The sequence below is a fragment of the Gymnodraco acuticeps genome, unplaced genomic scaffold (genome assembly GCF_902827175.1).
Source record: "Gymnodraco acuticeps unplaced genomic scaffold, fGymAcu1.1, whole genome shotgun sequence".
In the NCBI taxonomy this organism is placed as follows: domain Eukaryota; kingdom Metazoa; phylum Chordata; class Actinopteri; order Perciformes; family Bathydraconidae; genus Gymnodraco; species Gymnodraco acuticeps.
Window position 1 is genome coordinate 162,501 of NW_022990873.1, and position 19,922 is coordinate 182,422.

General features: G+C 39.4%; 1 protein-coding gene across 1 annotated transcript in view; it reads left to right on the forward strand.

The window, feature by feature from the left end:
• The window catches only part of LOC117557505 (cell adhesion molecule 1-like), a gene marked incomplete at both ends in the record, with an annotated part of 75,920 nt that overhangs the window by 41,319 nt on the left and 14,679 nt on the right, over positions 1-19,922 (forward strand). Inside the window, 2 exons of the mRNA XM_034233381.1 lie at positions 2,580-2,732; positions 5,052-5,189. Coding sequence (XP_034089272.1) covers positions 2,580-2,732; positions 5,052-5,189 — 291 coding nt within the window. The remainder of the gene's footprint in view (positions 1-2,579; positions 2,733-5,051; positions 5,190-19,922) is intronic.

Sequence of the window (19,922 nt, forward strand, 5' to 3'; positions counted from 1 at the left end):
TGTTGGAGTATCAGAAATCGAGAATATGTGTTGAGATTGATTTCTTAATTGCGGACGCAGATTTCTTTCCGCCTCTTTTTCCAGTCGTCCTTGTGGTGTCGTTCAAATGTGTCTGATGTTCTTGTTTAATGATGCACAAAATCAATTGTGGTGATTAGTATTCCCGCCTCTTATTCCCCGTTTCAATCGCTCTCTATTTGACATTAGAGGCAAATATTGCTCGGCCATACATCTTCCTTCATCTGTGAAATTATGTTTTGTTTCTGAGGGGTCGTCTGCGTCGGAGGTTTCCGTGTTCAATGCGTTAAGCTTTGAGGGAAAAAAAATCACACCGAGCCAGAGGATGAGTACACAGATCTGTAGAAAAGCCCGGAGAGTCTGTCAATCAGAGCGGGATTTATCAGCACATCAAAGCTGGGTCTGCTTTCATCTGCTCCACATGTTGTCATTGCACATTACAGCTGAGAGAGCGCTTAGGTAGATGGGCAAACAAGGTAACGCCAGATGAAAGAAGCTCCAGATGAGGAAGAGATTTATGGATTTATCCTCAACTCCACTGCAGTCCGACGAAAGGACAAGGCTAACACTTAGCATGTTGTTAGCATGCACATCAAAGTGTGTCTGGTGCTTTGATTTCCTTTGCCTCTCGTTGCAGCACGGTGTGTTACATCACTTTGTTAAATTATTATTAGATTGAGGTTGTTTTTCTCCAAGAAAGTGCTTTGAAGAATGTTTGAAGTTGTGTTGCACTTCAGGCTAAATAGAGAGTGGCGTCATCTGCATAAAAACCTTTAAAAAACTGGAAAATGTGTATTTTATAATAAATTAAAGTGAACGCTCGAAGAAAGCAGGACTTCTGAATGTGGAAATAAATAAGAGATCCAGCTCCAGGTTGAGATAAAGTATTAGTTCCACCTTTACGAGCTGTGATGAACACATGAATGCATCAATAATCATTTTGATGTATATCATTCTCGAATGTGAAAAACCAGAACTTAAACGCACACAAGACTAATCGCAAGGACAAGACAAGAGAGGGAAGAGAAACTCAGAGGGCCCTTCTCACTTCGGTTAAATGAAATCCTTGCTTCCCTCACTTGCGTCGTTTCCCTGTGTCTAGTCCCTCCCACCAGGGAAGCATGGAGGGACGCAAGGAAACCACGAGAAGCAGGGAAATGAGTTTTAAGAGCAATGGGACGTCCTTTCCTCCGGAGCGTCACGTGAAGCGACGTCCGTTTGTGATGACGCTGCACAGCTGATCGTCTGACAGCAGCTCTGTCCCCGTTGTTTTCACACACCCCCCCGCCTCTGTTAGTACACATTTACTGACACTAACATTTGTATCATCTGTTGTAGACCCAAATACATTAAATCAAATAAGAACTCATTCTCAAAAAAGATAAACGCCATTCTTAAAATGTATAAACGAACAATAGTTTGATTAATATTGATTAGAGTGCACAAAATAAATAAAATAATTGAGAGAAGAAAAAGAGATATGTTATCTATCAAAACCCAGTTTAACATTCATTGGATTGCACACTTTGTTTGTTTGTGTGGATATGTAGTACATTAACATTTTAATAGCACTTAATGACTGACTGAATGACAATAAATAAAAATGTAAAACGAAAAAAGCGATCATGAAAATGTTTCCAAAAAATGAATAAAATGATTTTTGACCACTTTGTTGTTCAGATATTTCTCATATTTGTAACTAAATGATACATGAATTGAAACAAAACACGGTATAAACTGAGGAGTGACTCCCGTGAGGTTCATGTATTTTCTTCACTCCGCTGGGAAACTGCTCTCATGTCAAGAAGCATCAGATCAGTGCATGCGCTGCATCGTCCAATCAGTGAGCGATACACAGTAAGGGGGCGAGTGTCTGAGGATTTCATCGAAGGATGGTCTGGTGGTTCCTCGGTTATCGCTCCTCGCTCCTCGGTCCTCCGGCAGAAATAAGGCCACTGGGACGCTACTCAAGATGGCGCAGACAAATCAACTTCCGGTGAGACCGAGACCGAGGAGCGAGGAAATTAAAAATAAGAGAAGTGAGAAGGCACCAGGGGAACACAGTCAGGTGATCAAACAGGAAGTAACAACAGACATAACACAGGACACCAAAGACAGATCTTGAAAACTAACAGGGATCTCAACAACACTGGAAAGAAAATGAGTCTCAAATACTTCAAGTCCGAATCAGACTCGATTGGAGATACTTAGTTCGTTATGTACCGTTGTTACACTGAGCATTATGTGTACATCCGGTTTGTGTTAATATGCCATATCATTAAATTCAACACTGAAAAGGAATTTTAACTTTAATATTTACTGGTAATTTACGATGCGTACGTCTACGTCCTTTATGTTTAAATACACCAAATAAATGATGAAGTACAATTTGTTCTCATGTCTTCAGCACAAAGCTTTAAGCGCTGTTACACTGCGTTTATTCTGTGTGAGTTTAATCATTATCTTTAGTACTTACCTTTCTAATTCTACGCATCTGTATTCTTCCTGTATGTGTAAATTCACCGTATACATTATAAATGATCTTTCTCTTTCCTCCCCAGCACTGAAGGACGCTCGCTTCCAGCTGGTGAACTTCTCTGACAACGAGCTGAAGGTGTCGCTGTCCAACGTGTCGCTGTCGGACGAGGGGCGCTACGTCTGCCAGCTCTACACCGACCCCCCCCAGGAGGCCTACGCTGACATCACCGTGCTGGGTACACACACACACACACACAGAACACACACCACACACACACACACACACACCACACACACACACACACACCACACACACCACACGCACACACATACACACACACATACACACACACCACACACACACACACACACAGAGACACACACACACACACACACACACAGAGACACAAACACACACACACGCACACACACACGGAGACACACACACACACGCACACACACAACAAACACACACAGAGAACACACACACACACATACAACAAATACACACAAAACACACAACACACACACATAGAGACACACACACAACACACACACCACACACACACACACACACACACACACAGAGACCACACACACACACACACACACACACACACACAGAGACACAAACACACACAGAGACACAAACACACACACAAACACACACACACACACAGACACACACACACACACACACACACACACACACACACACACACACACACCACAGACACACACACACACACACACACACAGAGACACACACACACAGACACACAACACGCACACAGAGACACCCACACACACACACACACACACAGAGAGAGACACACACACAGAGACACACACACAGAGAGAGACACACAAAGAGACACACGCACACACACCACACACACAGAGACACACACCACACACACACACACACACACACAGACACACACACACACAGACACACACACACACCACACACACACACACACACACACACAGAGAGACACACCCACAGAGAGACACACACACAGAGACCCCCACACACAGAGAGAGACACACAAAGAGACACACGCACACAGAGACACACACAGAGAGAGACACACAAAGAGACACACGCACACACACAGAGACACACACACACAGATCACAAGGACAGCAGTTAAAGTGACGTTGGAACAAAATATATATATTTCATGTGTTCTAACTTATGTTGTCTTCTCAGAGTGTTGTGTTGAAGGAGCTAATATAATGTAAGAATGAGAGATATGACATATTTCACAAAATAACTAATAAACATTGATTTAAATAAGCCGTACAGATACACACAAAGGTATACATGTATTATTGCAGAGTTACACAATTGTTTTAGTCGTGTGCAAAAGGGCCAGTGGTGGAAAAAGTACAAATACCATACTGTAAAAATACTGCATTTCAGGTAAAAGTACTGCATTGAGAATGGTACTTACTGTTAGTAAAAGTATTTAAGTGTGATTATTAAAATGTACTTAGAGTACAAGTAATGATTGCAGGAAAAACTACAAACATTTAAAAAAAATTTAAAGCAGCAAATTTTAAGATTTAAGACGCTGTGAAAAGCTTTTGAACAAAGTGCTGCCAATGAATTGTCAATGAACCCGCTCATTGACTCAATAACTGTAAGCGGGGTAGCAGGAGTATTCGATTGATCGGCTATCGTTACCATGGAAACTACTTTCTAGGAACTACTTTCTGACGGAGATTAACTCAAGCAGAAAGCGTAGGTTTGGGAACAAATTAGCCCACATTATGAAATTATTTTACGATATTGTTGACAATGATAGTTTGTGTTATAGAATCGCAATCATACACTTGAGGCCGTTCTTGAACGTCATTATTGGTACTCCAGTACAGGCGTACGGACTTCGCCACCACCATAGGGCGGTGGTGGCGAAGTCCATAGGGACTTGGCTTGGCAACTGGAAGGTCACCAGTTCAAGTCCCGGAAAGACCAAGTGCTACCGAGGTGTCCCTGAGCAAGGCACCGTTCCCTACACGGCTCCCCGGGCGCCGTTCATAATGGCAGCCCACTGCTCCTAACACTAGGATGGGTCAAATGCAAAGGTTTCGTTACATAGTACCTGCTCTACGCAATGACAATAAGTTGAATCTTCTTCTTCTTCATCTTCTTCATTGTTTTGGTTACTAAATGAAATGCTGGATTGTTTACTCTTCATCAAATCATCAGAATCTAAAGGTCTTTCCTGAGTATTGTGTCAACATCTGAATTTAAAAAGTAAGTACTCTATACATTTGTAGAATAAATCTAGCGGAGTAAAGAGTACAAAATATAGTGGGGTAAAAGTATAATGTAGTATACAATGAAAATACTCGGGTGAAGTACAAGTACCTCAAATGTGTACAGTACCTGAGTAAATGTACTTTCCATCACTGATAAAGACTGAGTGATATCTGCACAATACGGCCGTCACTTTGTCAAATTTCAAAACATAGTCTAGTGCTCAGGGAGTAAAAGTTATTCCGCCTGTGTTTACAGAGTGTGTGCGTGTGTGTGTGTGTGTCAGTCCCTCCAGGTAACCCCATCATCGAGGCGCGTGACGAAGTTCTGAGTGAGGGCAACGAGACGGAGATGACCTGCACCGCCATGAGCAGCAAGCCTGCCGCCAGCATCAGATGGATGAAGGGAGATAAAGAGCTGCCAGGTACGTACACACACACACACACACACACACACACACACACACACACACACACACACACACACACACACACACACACACACACACACACACACACACACACACAGTTAAAGTTCCCTTCATAATTATCACTTGATCCGTCGTCTTTTTCGATCTGTTATCTGAACAAAGCTCCTCTCCGTGTGACACAGTGTGTTCCATGAACCAGAGAAAACTGAATGATGGGCTACCTTGAAGAAAATTAAACTGCATCCACTGTTCCTCTCGTTCTGAAAATGCATCCTGTGGCTTTCCTGCAATTGTCTCTTTTTATAAGTTGTAATCAAGGTGACATTTTCTCCCCTCAGCATTGTGAGGAGTGAGAAGCAAAGGATTCAACTTCTTATTAAAGGTGAAGTGAGTCCCCTGAGCGGAACAGAAAATATCAGCTTCTCAGAAATCAGTTTTCACTAGGTGTATGTCCCCTGACATGTCTGACTTGTATCTGGGTACGGTTCAAGGCTTGATTGCCATGTGCTCGGCAGCTTCAGTGTAGATATGGCAATGAGAAACTGAAGTCACAGGCTCCTCCAACAGTGCAACATATATATAGGACTAGAAAATAGTGCAAGAGAATGTTTTGAGATGTGCAAGTAAATACAAATAAAGTAGAAATAGTGCAAGAAGAGGCTATACACGTAAATGGAATATGATATAGATACATTTGTCACTACGGAGTCGATGTTATTACATTACATTAAAGGTGGGGTAGGTCATTTTGGAGAAAGCAGCTCGAGTGCGCTAGAATTTGAAAATACACAGCCGGAACAAATCTGCCCCTTCCTCACAGAGCCCCTCCTCCAACACACACGAACGCCCACATGACCAATGAGGGCACGAGATAAATTTGTGCCCAGGTGGAAGGCTGACAGGCAGGTAGGCCATCCAGTTACTTTAGCCGGCTCAGATGATTGGTCGTGCTTTTTACAGCGCCACGGCTTCCACAGATGAAGTTTTTTAATGGATTTGTTGTCAAAGCATTTCAGATATTCATTGCTATCGGGATGTTAAGAGCATTCCATGGAATATAACAAGTGTTTCTGAAGTGAATTACCTACCCCACCTTTAATGTGTGTTATATCCAGTTACTGAAGGAGGAGGTGGGGTGTAATTGCAAAAACAAAAAGGGTAGTCTGTAGAGTTTCAGAATATTTTTAGATAATTGAAATGCAGTCGTCAATAATCCAGAACAAAGGTCATCATGAGTTTTTGCATAAACTGTGTTTGTCTAATCTTAAATGTCTCCATGTTGCCACTGCAGTTCCAACTATTTCAAACATGCACACACGTTAATGTGCAGCACCAGTCAAGAGTTTGGACTAGATTAATACTGAAGACATCAAAACTATGAAAGAACACATATGGAATTATGTAGTAAATAAACGAGTTTAAATAAACCAGAATATTATTTATACCTCACGAAGCCAAGAGTGAGCAAAGCTGTCATCAAGGCAAAAGGGCTACTTCGAAGAATCTAAAATATAAATCCTATTCTGGTTTGTTTAACACTTTTGTATGTGTTCTCTTAGAGTCGTCATGTCTTCAGTTTTAATCTACAATGTAGAAAAGAATAACAAATCAATAAAAACCTGTGAATGAAAAGGTGTGTCCAAACTTCTGACTGCTACTGTATATAAACATTTCTACTTTTAAAAGTTGATTATCTCTAACTTTTGTTAAGAATCGTGGAAAAAGGTAGGACCCAAATGCAGACGACAAAAAGGTAAAGGTTATAAACAAAAGCGAGCTTTATTTAAAAGCTGGAAAAACACAAAAACATGGCATGAAAAACACAGGTAGCACAAACACACAACACTGAGCAACGAGGAGGGAGACAGGAGAGACTAACAAGAAGCGTGACGTGAAGGGAGGACAAACAATGAACCGACACTGAACACAGGAAGAGACTAAATACAGGGAGGGGTAATCACGGGACGAGAAACAGCCGGGCAGGGGAGGAGAAACACAAGGGCAACAGGTGAACACAATCAGACAATCAGACACACCGGGGAAACTAACGACAGGGAGGAAGACACAGGTGGGAACAGAACAGCAAAACAAGACAGACTGAGCTAGGTGGAATAAGGGAAAGGGGTTAGTTAAGATAAGTTAAGATAAGTTAAGATAAGATGAACCTTTATTAATCCCTGAGGGGAAATTCAGTTGTACAAAGCAACAACAGGGTAAGCGTGAAAAAACAGGACAGCAAAGATTCACACAGATTAATAAAATCAAAAATAAATAAAATCAAGAAAAAATTAAAATGATAATAATAATAATAATAAAAGACTATAAAATAGGAGATGAGTAAAAATAAGAGTAAAATAACTGTCAGCATATGTACATATTTGGTCATCTAAGTTATAAAGTACGGAATAAGTTAAAGTGAAAATGGACATCTGTACACATGGTGACATGTCATATAAGGGAGGAGAAACAAACAATGAACCGACAGGGGAACACAGGAAGAGACTAAATACAGGGAGGGGTATTCACGAGACGAGAAACAGCCGGGCAGGAGAGGAGAAACACAAGGGCAACAGGTGAACACAATCAGACAACTATAATAATAATAATCCTTATATTTATTATAGCGCTTTATCAAAGACTCTCAAAGCGCTTTACAAATACACATTACACATACAGATCATACATGTAATGGTCATCTACTGTGGACAATACCCACAGGAGCAAATTCAGGTGAAGTGTCTCCAAGGACACAACGGCCTGACGCAGTGGGGCGGGAGCGGGTTTCGAACTGGAGTTCCCCAACGCCCCCTTGATCTGATGATCAAACGCACAGACCACTGCGCCACCCGTCCCTAAACTAGACACACCAGGGAAACTAACGACAGGATAACAAGACACAGGTGGGAACAGAACAGCAAAACAAGACAGACTAAACTAAAACCGTGACATGACATTAGGATTGTGACAACGTTAGCATGCTTATGAAGCCTTTTTAGGGTCAGTTTCTTCTTCCTCTGCCGGCTGTTTCCTTCTCAGTGTCTGCATCAATGCAAGTTGCTTTTCTTTTCTAAAATGAAGCTCTGCTGCAGCTCTGAATATCTGCCATTAGAGCAATGTGGGTGTGCAGCGGTGGTCAGAGCCTGTTGGCACTGTGACAACTTTCATGCCTTCATCAAGGTGGAGGAGCTTCAGAGGCCGAGCGGCGAACAGGCCTCCTGCCAGCAGAGCTCCGCCTCAGAGCCAGACCAGAGCTTTGTGAAGTCTTTGAAACAAAGGTCCTAATCAGAGGCTGTGTCTCCGGCCCTGAGCGGCTTCACCTCCACACCTTAAACCCTGCGTGGTCGAATCTGAGAACGATGCAGCATGCCAAGGTCAGGGATTGTCTTAAAACTAACTGTTAGAAATTCCCGACACTTAAAAAGAACGTGTGTTTTCCAGCTTCTCTGGCCACTCTTCAGATCTCTGTTTTATTTTGTGTGGGAAACATGAAGCGTGTACTAATCATAGTCTTTAGAAACCTTTAATGTGACCAGATGTATTAATAATACATGGCATTTTGATCGTGCTTTTCCTAATGCTCATTATTATGTTATTATATTTAGACTAGATGTGGGAAGTCAAGTATGTAAATGCTTACCAGTGTGTACAAGGGACGGATTGGCAATGCCTAGGCTCTAAGCATTGAACAGTTAAAGGTCATGTTCATTAAGATTCAAAGGTTTTAATGTGATATGCTCATAAGCTCCAGTGTAGAAATGGCAATGACCCGAGCTCCTCCAACGATGCAACAAAGTGATATAATAAAAGACAAAAGTACGAATAAAAAATAGAGCAAGAAGTCTATACACACGTAAATAGAATATGATACAAGAACAGAATGTAAAATTAAATATTGTACAGTAAGATAATATTAAATAGGGTTTGTTACAGTGCTAACTATTTAGATTAATAAATAAATTGCAAGATGACAAACAGATGAATGTTTATGGAGGCATGAGAAGCTCCTAAATGTCGTAAACAAAGGTCCAAATATATATTGTGTCATTACAGGAAATTACAAAGTGAGTGCCTCTAAACACAGCTATAGAAACTGACTCTATCACAGTGATACTTCAACATAACATATTTAATAATAGCTCACGACAGGAGCTATTGCTTTTATAAAACGGTTACCAAGTGTGGCAATATGAAAGAAGAATACACACTCTAATTGAAATAGTTTTTATTAGTAAATAATGATATTCAAAATAAATAGTCCCTCCGTTGCCTTCTGCACGAAACATAGTGCGAGGTGGTTGCTAGGCAACAACACTAACAGCTAGCGAACATATTAGACAGAGAGCGTTGATCCATTATTTGGCTGTTTATTTACATTCATGTGTATGTTGCTGTTTGTTGTGCAGCCACTGAAAACCTGTCCAGCATCAGTAGCATGCTTACGAGGTTACTTGTATAGGTTGAGGCTGTTCTAGGCTGTTGCTTGGCGTGGTGAGAATATTGCTCCACTCTCTCTGGTCCTCGAGATTCGGCTTTGAATGCTGCTACTTCTCCAGTTGGTCTACCTGCTCTTCACGTAGCTCTGCATGTCGTTGTTTAGGTGCTTTCTGGAGATAGGCACTCCTCAATCCACTCCTCCATTGTAAGACCCCCCCGGAGGTCGAAGTTAACCTTACATGTTTCCATCTTAAGCTTTGTTAGTTAGACGTAATGTAACGGTTGTAGCTTTTCTCAGACGCGGAGGGATACATGACTTGTGAAAAGTAACTACAATTCTACCCGTGATATACGCTGATTATATCACGACTAAGAACCAATCAGATTGCTTGATTTGACTTGTCCGTTTTATAAATGTATATATATATATATATTCTGTATACTGAAGAAATACTGATAAACTATTCAGGGTTAACCACATCATCTTCTTTACTTTTTGCAATGCTGCACTTCAATATATAACATTTATATAACAATATATAGCCTACAGTGTTTAGCTGAATTGCTCATTTTTAAAAGGTTGAACTGCTGATGTTAACCTTTTGTTTTTAGTTTTACACACCTTCTGTCTTTGCAAATACAACTTAAATTACGCTGCTGCCGTTTAAAATGCAAGCTATTTAGACGACTGAGTCATTTTGAAGTCATGTTGTGAAAAAGGGAAGCTGGTGATGCTTAAAGTATGGAAGACAGAAGGAGTGCAAGGGGATGAAGGATGGAAATAAGAAGAATGGCTGAGGGTGCCAGAGTTTTTGACACCAGGGCAGAATTACTTAAATTACCTTCGGCCGTGGCTTCTTGCCTGGAAGACTTATTTCTAATTAAACTCCCCCAGAATTAAATGTAATTACCTGGAGTGATAATCAGGCTCTTTTTAAATATCATTTTAAAGGTTGCAATTGTCATGCTTGCCAATGTAAATCCAACCATCTTTCCTAATATGCACAGACTCATTATCTCTCTATTATCACCTCGTCTTTTCTCTTACTATCACCCCCGTTGTTTAGCCATTTATCAACAAATGTCCAGGCCTCGATGAATCCTGGTGGGAAGTAGTTTAGTACAAATACTTTGTCACTGTACTTAAGTACATGTTTCTGGTATCAGTACTTTACTCCACTGCTTATTCTTCTGACGACTTTGACTTCTTACATTTTGAACACAAATACTGTACTTTCTACTTCTCACATGTTGAACACAAATACCTGTACTTCTACTTCTTACATGTTGAACCCAAATACCTGTACTTTCTACTTCTTACATGTTGAAACACAAATACCTGTACTTTCTACTTCTTACATGTTGAACTCAAATACCTGTACTTTCTACTTCTTAGATGTTGAACCCAAATACCTGTACTTCTACTTCTTACATGTTGAACTCAAATACCTGTACTTTCTACTTCTTACATGTTGAACCCCAAATACCTGTACTTTCTACTTCTTACATGTTGAACACAAATACCTGTACTTTTCTACTTCTTACATGTTGAACTCAAATACCTGTACTTTCTACTTCTTACATGTTGAACCCAAATACCTGTACTTTCTACTTCTTACATGTTGAACACAAATACCTGTACTTTCTACTTCTTACATGTTGAACTCAAATACCTGTACTTTCTACTTCTTACATGTTGAACACAAATACCTGTACTTTCTACTTCTTACATGTTGAACACAAATACCTGTACTTTCTACTTCTTACATGTTGAACTCAAATACCTGTACTTTCTACTTCTTACATGTTGAACCCAAATACCTGTACTTTCTACTCTTACATGTTGAACCCAAATACCTGTACTTTCTACTTCTTACATGTTGAACACAAATACCTGTACTTTCTACTTCTTACATGTTGAACTCAAATACCTGTACTTTCTACTTCTCACATGTTGAACTCAAATACCTGTACTTTCTACTTCTCACATGTTGAACTCAAATACCTGTACTTTCTACTTCTTACATGTTGAACTCAAATACCTGTACTTTCTACTTCTCACATGTTGAACTCAAATACCTGTACTTTCTACTTCTTACATGTTGAACTCTAATACCTGTACTTTCTACTTCTCTCATTCTCCAAACAGCTGGTTCCTTTAGTCTGAATGTGTGTTTGATGCGTGATCATTATTCTTTAGAGTCATTGCGTGCCTATTGATTTGAACACGATCCGTGTATCCATCATTTCCTGGTCTTCTCTAAAGAAGAGGGACCAATGGAAACGTTGTCATGTTGCCGTTGTTCAGCATGGAAACATTCATTGGCTAACAATGACATTATTGTTCTATTAATTTAAAGGGAGGTCAGGTACTCTTTAAAGCATCTGCTAGTTATGGGTACTTTCTACTGAAGTACATTTCAAAGCCTCTTTACTTTGACTTGAGTAAAGAAGTTTAGTCAGTACTTCTACTTTTACCAGAGTATTTCTAAACACGAGTATCTGTACTTCTACTTGAGTAAAGGATGTGTGTACTTTTGCTATTTCTGGACTGCAGTGAAAGTCAAGAAGAAGGGAGTTGTATCTCTGCAAGTCATACATGTTTTATCTTCTGAGACAAAAGAAAGGAAGACGGATGTTTAAAAAGAATAGGTTGACTGACAAGGACCAGAACAGCCATTAGCCTCGAGTCTTAAGAGACGACCACGGGTCGATTTCCAATTACCCCCCTCTTCCCCTGCAGGAACACCCCTACAAGTGGATAAAAGAATATTTTGGATAAAGTAAAGCGATTGAAGTGCGGAGACATATATTTTATTTAACTAGACACTACTCCCTCACGGCTCCACACACACATGTGGTTAAACTATAAGGAGTGAAACGTAGAGGAGGCGCAGGGAAAGAGGTTTTATTTTAGGATCTACACAGCAAAGTGCCACTTGATTTTAGAGACGTTTGCTTTTCTTATTTTATATTTTCTAGTTCTCTTTTACTCATAATCATCCCCTGCTAGATACTGTCTTTCTAGTTTTATAGAAAGAGATTGAATCTAACGCAAAACAAGGGCACCAGGACTACTGCACTGCATTAATCCATTATTTTTTTACTTTTCCATATTACACAGAAGTCTACTTGTGTATTTGCACTATTTAGCAATAGCAAAGGGTCAGGACATGTCAAGGAAAGCTGTCAAACAACAAGGAGAAGCCTATTAGCTTAACTTCTACAAAAGCCTGCTCTCAGCTACTCCTTGAAACTAGCTCCTGATTAGCATGTTAGCGTTTAGCTTGTTAGCTTATGTGTATGTCTAGCCCTGCAAACAGTCACCAAGTGTCCAAATGTCATGGTAATGTCTTCCATGATAATACATTTATAATAATCCTTGTTGTGTAAAAGTTGTTTGTTTATCCGTTTTTGTCCTCCTCAAAGAAAAACACTAGCATGGCACTAGCATAGCTTGCTACATTGCCTAACTCATGTGCTAATGTCGAACAATTCAGCATTACATTATTTTGAGCATCACGGCCCCTGTGAAATGACTCTTTTCAGTTTCATAATGTAATCAATTTGCTTCAATTATATGTTGAAGCTCTAGAACATCTGAATGATTGCATTATTTAATCCCTTTTCTAGTTAGCAATGCGCTAACAAAAATGCCAGCTCAGCTAACTCAAAGGGATAACACAGCAGCAACTGATAATACACATTTGTTTATTATAAACTATATTACACCTTTATAGTATAGTTCTTACAGTCATACTTATATATAATATTGATATATTAGTCCTTCTCCCACCTCAGTATGCATGACTTCCTCCTCTTGTTATGAACTGTTGTGCTCTGTACTACTGTGCAATGGGACAACCCAGTCTCACGGCATTTCGTGTTCACCAACACGATTTTTAATCTATTGATTCGTGTTCCCCAACACGATTTGCCCCTTTTGTTCGTGTTGCACAGCACGATTTTTTTTCGTGTTGCACAGCACGATTTTAAAAGCAATGTATTTCTACTGCTTGCAGCACGTCTTTTTCTCCGGTCGGGTCGAGGAAGACCTGAAGCTGTGTGGTTCATAACAACATGTTCTTACTCAATATCAAGCCACAGTTATTGCTTTTATTTTAAATCGTATAATTTCGGACTTTTGTTGCCGTCTGTGAGGAAAATAAATGGCTCAGAGCCTCAGAATACTGAAATCTGTATTTTTAAAATATTTTTTTCCTTCTAATTTCTTATTATTTTCAAAATAACACACTGTTATTTACTCACCAATAATACACAATAATCCTTGATTTTATTTATTGGTTTAATTCCATAATCTCGGGCTTTTTTTGGCCTCCGTCAGGGACTGCATTTCAAAATAAAAATAACCGGACATAGGCATTACCCAAGATCCTCAGCTATGGTTTTAAACTCGTTTATTGGATGTTTTAGCCGCAATGCATGCTGGGATTTGGTGTTTATATGATATGAAATCCGGAAAACATTGTGTACCTTGTGTGCACCTAGTGGTTAAAGCACGTTATTGAATTATTGTGTTTGATTAAAAAAATATTAAGAGTACATACTTTCATAGGGGGAAAGTATAAATATAGAAATATAGAATATAACAAATCAAGAAGATACTATAAAGTGATCTCTACAATAAAACAGTTTAGTGCAGCATGTACAAAGATATTAATAGGAGGAGGTGCCAAAACAGAAAAACGAATTAACCTTATTTTAAACATTAAATAACAGATTAAGGTCTTCTTTTAAATAAGAAAAAAACGTTGGGGGTATCTATTTACAGATAAATATTAAGCCTGACAAAGTCTTAATATATTGCTTTCCTGCAATGTTAAACTATGTTGAAGCACTTATTTTAACTGATATTATTACATATGAATTATACTCGTATGTATGTAGATAGAATAAGAAATGTGCAGAATATGACAGTTTAATGGTGGAGGTTCACACATATTGATAGATGTCTTGTAATGCACTGTCGAGGAACCTGTGACCCAAGTGTTTCATTCATTGCATAACTACACCGTAGTTGGTGTATATGATATGTCAATAACCTTTGAAAATCTTTGAAAGGGATGTGCAAAATAGCCATAATATACAGTCTTTAATTTAACTATTAGTAGAGAATAACGAGTAATGAATATACTTTATTACTCGTTTCCATTCATGTCAATTGCAGATACATGTTTAGTCTTCTCAAGCACCAACTATCAAATAATCTCTCCTGATTGTTGGCACTTGACAATCACCTTACCTGCATTTTTACTCAGGTGTAACTAAAGTCTGATTTAAGGGTTTGTTTATATTTCACATAATTAATCCGAATCTGCAAAGTAACTCAAATAAATGCAGTGGAGTAAACTACCAGGTTAACCTCTGAATTGTAGTGGAGTAGAATACAAAGTAACAATGAGCTGTCATGTGGGTATATATATAGCGATTTTCACCCATTTATTAATTATAATAAATAATATATAATAGTTTTACATTTGATAACACCAATGTGTTTAATACTGGCAACTTCTAATTGTGGGAAAAACGAAACGTTCAGTAGAGACGTCCCATGGAACATTTGGCGAAACACAATAGCCAGCATGTGTAGTCTGGGGGGCGTTCGATTCCAGTTTTGGATAGTCTGGCGTGGTTTTCGTTCCATTTCACACAGCTGTTTGACGCTCTGCGTAACCTTACGGGACTGTAGTCCTAAACGATAGCTGGGGATTATGGGTAGTGTAGTGTCTTCGGCCATCCTAAACTCAGAAATGTTGACAATCGCAATGATGCTCAAAATGTCCCTTATAGGCCAACGTCTGTTTCCGGATATTTTATTTTGAAATTCAGTCCCTGATGGCGCCAAAAAAGCCCGAGATTATGGAATTAAACCAATAATAAAAGCAAGGATAATTGTGTGTTATTGGTGAGTAAATAACAGTGTGTTATTTTGAAAAGAATATCAATTAGAAGGAAACAAATATTTAAAAAATACAGATTTCAGTATTTCTGAGGCTCTGAGCCATTTATTTTCCTCACAGACGGCAACAAAAGTCCGAAATTATACGATTTTAAAATAAAAGCAATAACTGTGGCTTGATATTGAGTAGAACATGTTTTTATGAACCACACAGCTTCAGGTCTTCCTCGACCCGACCGGAGAAAAAGACCGTGCTGCAGGCAATAGAAATACATTGCTTTTAAAATCGTGCTGTGCAACACGAAAAAAAAGGGGCAAATCGTGTTGGGGGAACACGAATCAATAGATTAAAAATCGTGTTGGTGAACACGAAGGCCGTGAGACTGGGTTGAATGGGAACGAGGGAACTGTTCCTGGGAATAAGAGACGTGCAGGAACATAATGTATTTCATTATTTGTTCCATAATCTCTATAAGAATGTAAATATATGTAGATGTTTATGCATAAAGTATGTGATTACCTCAGTGAATAGATCTGCTGTGCCATGTCAAAAACCATATTTCAGTTCTTCCTCTAATAACATGTACTGTATGTGCTTTATTTATCTTGACTTAATCACGCACACACTATTCAGGGTTCATAATCCTACATGCTAACACGGGGAGACCATGTGATGAAATTGCTTTGTGGAGGGTAGCTGTACTCTTGAGTGTGATGCCTCCAGTGAGTGGGCTTTGATAGAAAACAATGGGCGTATTTGTTGTGATGCATTGTGGGTTTCCCCTTAAGAGCGGCATTGTTAATACTTGAACAGATTCATATTTGATGCAGCACATTTGTAGTTCTGTCAGATGTCCATCATATGTCTCCTGGAGGAGTGGACAGCATGACGCTTTTTAAGCTTGACAGTGCACAGCAGGAATAATTTGTTTTATCTCCACCCAGCACACATGGATGCTGAGCTAGTCGCTGCCCTGTGGTCATGTGAAGATACCTCAATGCTGGCGTAGAGAAAACAAGAAAATCAAATTCACCTCACAAACTGAAGTTCCCATGTTTCACTCTCCTTAGTTTCAGCAGTAGCATTTGTTTTATATATTAGCACCCGGGGATATGCTTCCTGTGCAAATGGATCCAAAAATAAAGACTTGTTTGTCTGGTAGTGGCAAATCATCTGGAGTACATTACCATTGATGGTTCATTTGGGGTAACTGTGGCTCAGGGGGACAACATGGATGTCGACCAATCAGACGTTAGATCCTGAGTCCCTGCAGTCAAAATGTCCAAGCATCCTTGGGTTAAATACTTGATCCCAAAATTGCTCCCATATGTCTACTCTAGGGTATTGAAGTTTATTGGATACAAGTGTCAGCTAAATATAATTTCACATTGTTTTTACACGTATTCCTTTGATATACGATAATACTTTAATGGTCAAATCAAGTCTTTGACTTGCATCACAGCAGCTCCATTTGTAACATCAACACGGACACATATTAAGAAAAAAAAACATTTAACATACCATCACAATCACTGAGTGAAATATGCGGGAAAGAAGACCCTCTGGCATGCATTGGATCTGGGATTCAGCTCTGTATTTACTGTGAGGATTGACTGGTTGTTTGGACAGATTTTTAAAACCAACAGATGTTTAAGATTTAACTTTATTTCAATACATTTCTAAGATTCAAAACAAAAGATCAACTTGAATACAGACCACTGTTTCATGCATCTCAAAATAGTTTGAAAACCTTCAGATGCTTTCATGAACCTCTTGTGGTATTTATCCGAGACAGTCTCCTCCCTTAAACCTTGCACATCATAAAAAGCCACAGTCCAGGAGTGGGTAGAATTTGTTTTTCCCACATATTTTGCAGCCAAAAATCGAAACTACGAGACAGATGTTCACCTACAGCAGCATTCGTCTTGGCAGAGTCTTTCACTTTTTTATGCTCCCAGTTTTTGTTTTATTGATCGGCTACAAACACACCTGTGCAACAGTGTGTTAGGAAGTAAGACAAAGGGGTAAAAACAATCAATCTCTCTTTGCCGCCTCTGCCATGCAGCGCTGTCTGCAGCTATTCCTCTTATTTTGTATGACTGTGATGAGGTATCCTCTTCATTGCTTTTGAGAACATATTGTCCATTTAATATTACAGAGCAGCCACTAATCAGAGGTTGCTTTGCTGGCTTCAGATCTACTGGTTTTCTGCTAAATCTGTCTTTATATTACATTACATGTCACTTGTTAGACGCTTTTATCCAAAGCGACTTGCACAATACTGTGGGCAATCCCCACAGGAGCAATGTGGGGTTAAGTGTCTCAGGGACACAACGACGTGCAGTGGGGTTTGAACCTGTGACCCCCTGGTCCAAACACCAACGCACAACCCACTGCATCACACGCCTTATATAACGTTGTGTGTGTCACAGCCTCTGACAGTATTGTTAGCTGATTCACCTTCTCTGACTATTTTCAAGGACAACCTCTTTACTTCCTCTCCACACTTCATTCAAAGGTCAACGGAAGAAAGACATTGCCATCCAAATAATAGCTGTCTTTATAATGCCTTCACATTTTTTAAAAACAATTTTTTTCTCCCCTGGCAGCCTTCAGTCCAAAGGTTCCATCTTTTCGTCAAGTAAAACTTAGTAAGCTTTCAACAACAAGTGTTTCAAAAAGTACTGCCAGAGGAACCAAGGATGCATAACACAAAGGTTTCAGTGCAAGCTAGGAAGAAATACAAAGTTAAGTTTAGATTTCCGAAAGTTTTTGTGTTGTAAAAGATAATGTATGTTCACTGTAAAGCTGGCCCTAAACCTCCTGAGCTCAGTTTTTCATTATGTGAGTGTCGTGCTGAAAAGAAACTGAAAATCAATTGAGCCCTAAAGGAAGAAGCCAACCAACAAGCAGAGACATTCAGGAGATTAAAACAAGAAGCGGTGCTGTGTTAGTGTTAGTGTTTAAATTAGAAAGTATAGATCAACATTTGGGAACTGCATGAACAAGGGAAGAATGGATGTTACATTTCTGTCTAAAAAGTCTGGATGGAGGTTTTCTCCCACAGTCCAAAGACATGTATAGATTAGGTGAAATATAGATTTTATATTGCCTGTAGGTGTGAAAAGTGGTTTTGTGTCAATCCTACGAAAGGCTGACAACCTGTCCTGGTCGAACTTCAACAGCGTTCCTAAAAAGGCCTCCTTGCTTTTCAATCAAATCAGGAAGTTCTTAGTGCAGTATCCAAATGTTGGGTTGGGGTTGTTTTTGCAGCAAGCTTAGCATAAAATATCAAGGTATAAAAGTATGCCAAAGTCAGTTCTGCCAAAGTCTCCTTTCGTTAGCATATTAATCCAACTTTGACGGGTCGCGAACATATTTTTTAACCCGTTTATACCCCAAAGAATACAGATAACACCTACAAATTAAGAAGGATCATCACATGGACAGAAGACTAATGCTATCTGCTGTCGACAAAATAAGGACACAAAACAAAATGGTTGTGAAAAGGGTTAGGTAAAGGGTTGGTAACCATAAAAAGAGATGATCCTCATATAAATCCCAAATGGTAAGGGGTGGAGTTATAACATTTTGTGTATTGGATGATGTCCTCCATCTTCTAATGTGTACCGAGTTTAGCGCCTCTAGCTTTTTGCTTTGATATAGCTGCCATTGACTCCCCATTATAGCAAAAACAGGATAATCCTATACAAATCCAAAGTGCTAAGGTGTAGGGCCATGCAATTTGGTGTCAATAATATTCTCCTCCTGCTATTAATGTGTGCCAAGTTTGGAACCTGTAGCTTCTTTCTTTGATATAGCTGCCATTGACTCCCATTGAAGCAAAAACGTGATAATCCTCATATAAATCCAGAACGCCAAGTGGTAGCCATGACAGTTGGCCTCAATAATAGTCTCCTCCTGCTATTAATGTGTGCCAAGTTTGGAACCTGTAGCTTCTTTCTTTGATATAGCTGCCATTGACTCCCATTGAAGCAAAAACGGGATAATCCTCATATAAATCCAGAACGCCAGGTGGTAGAGCCATGAAAGTTAGCCTCAATAATAGTCTCCTCCTGCTATTAATGTGTGCCAAGTTTGGTGTTTTATATATTTTTCTTTTGATATTGCTGCTATTGATCCCCCATTCCAATATATTCTGAAAAGTGTCATCATTAGGGTTAGGCCGAACTTTGGGACATCACTTTTAGAAGTAAAGGCTAGTTAAATACTTTTATATCACACATGTACTGCTGTGATTAAGTGTGCTTGTGAAAGTTGGCGTCAATATAGTCTCTCCCTGCTATTAATGTGTACCAAGTTTGGCGTTTTATATATTTTAATTTTGATATTGCAGCATTGACCCCCCATT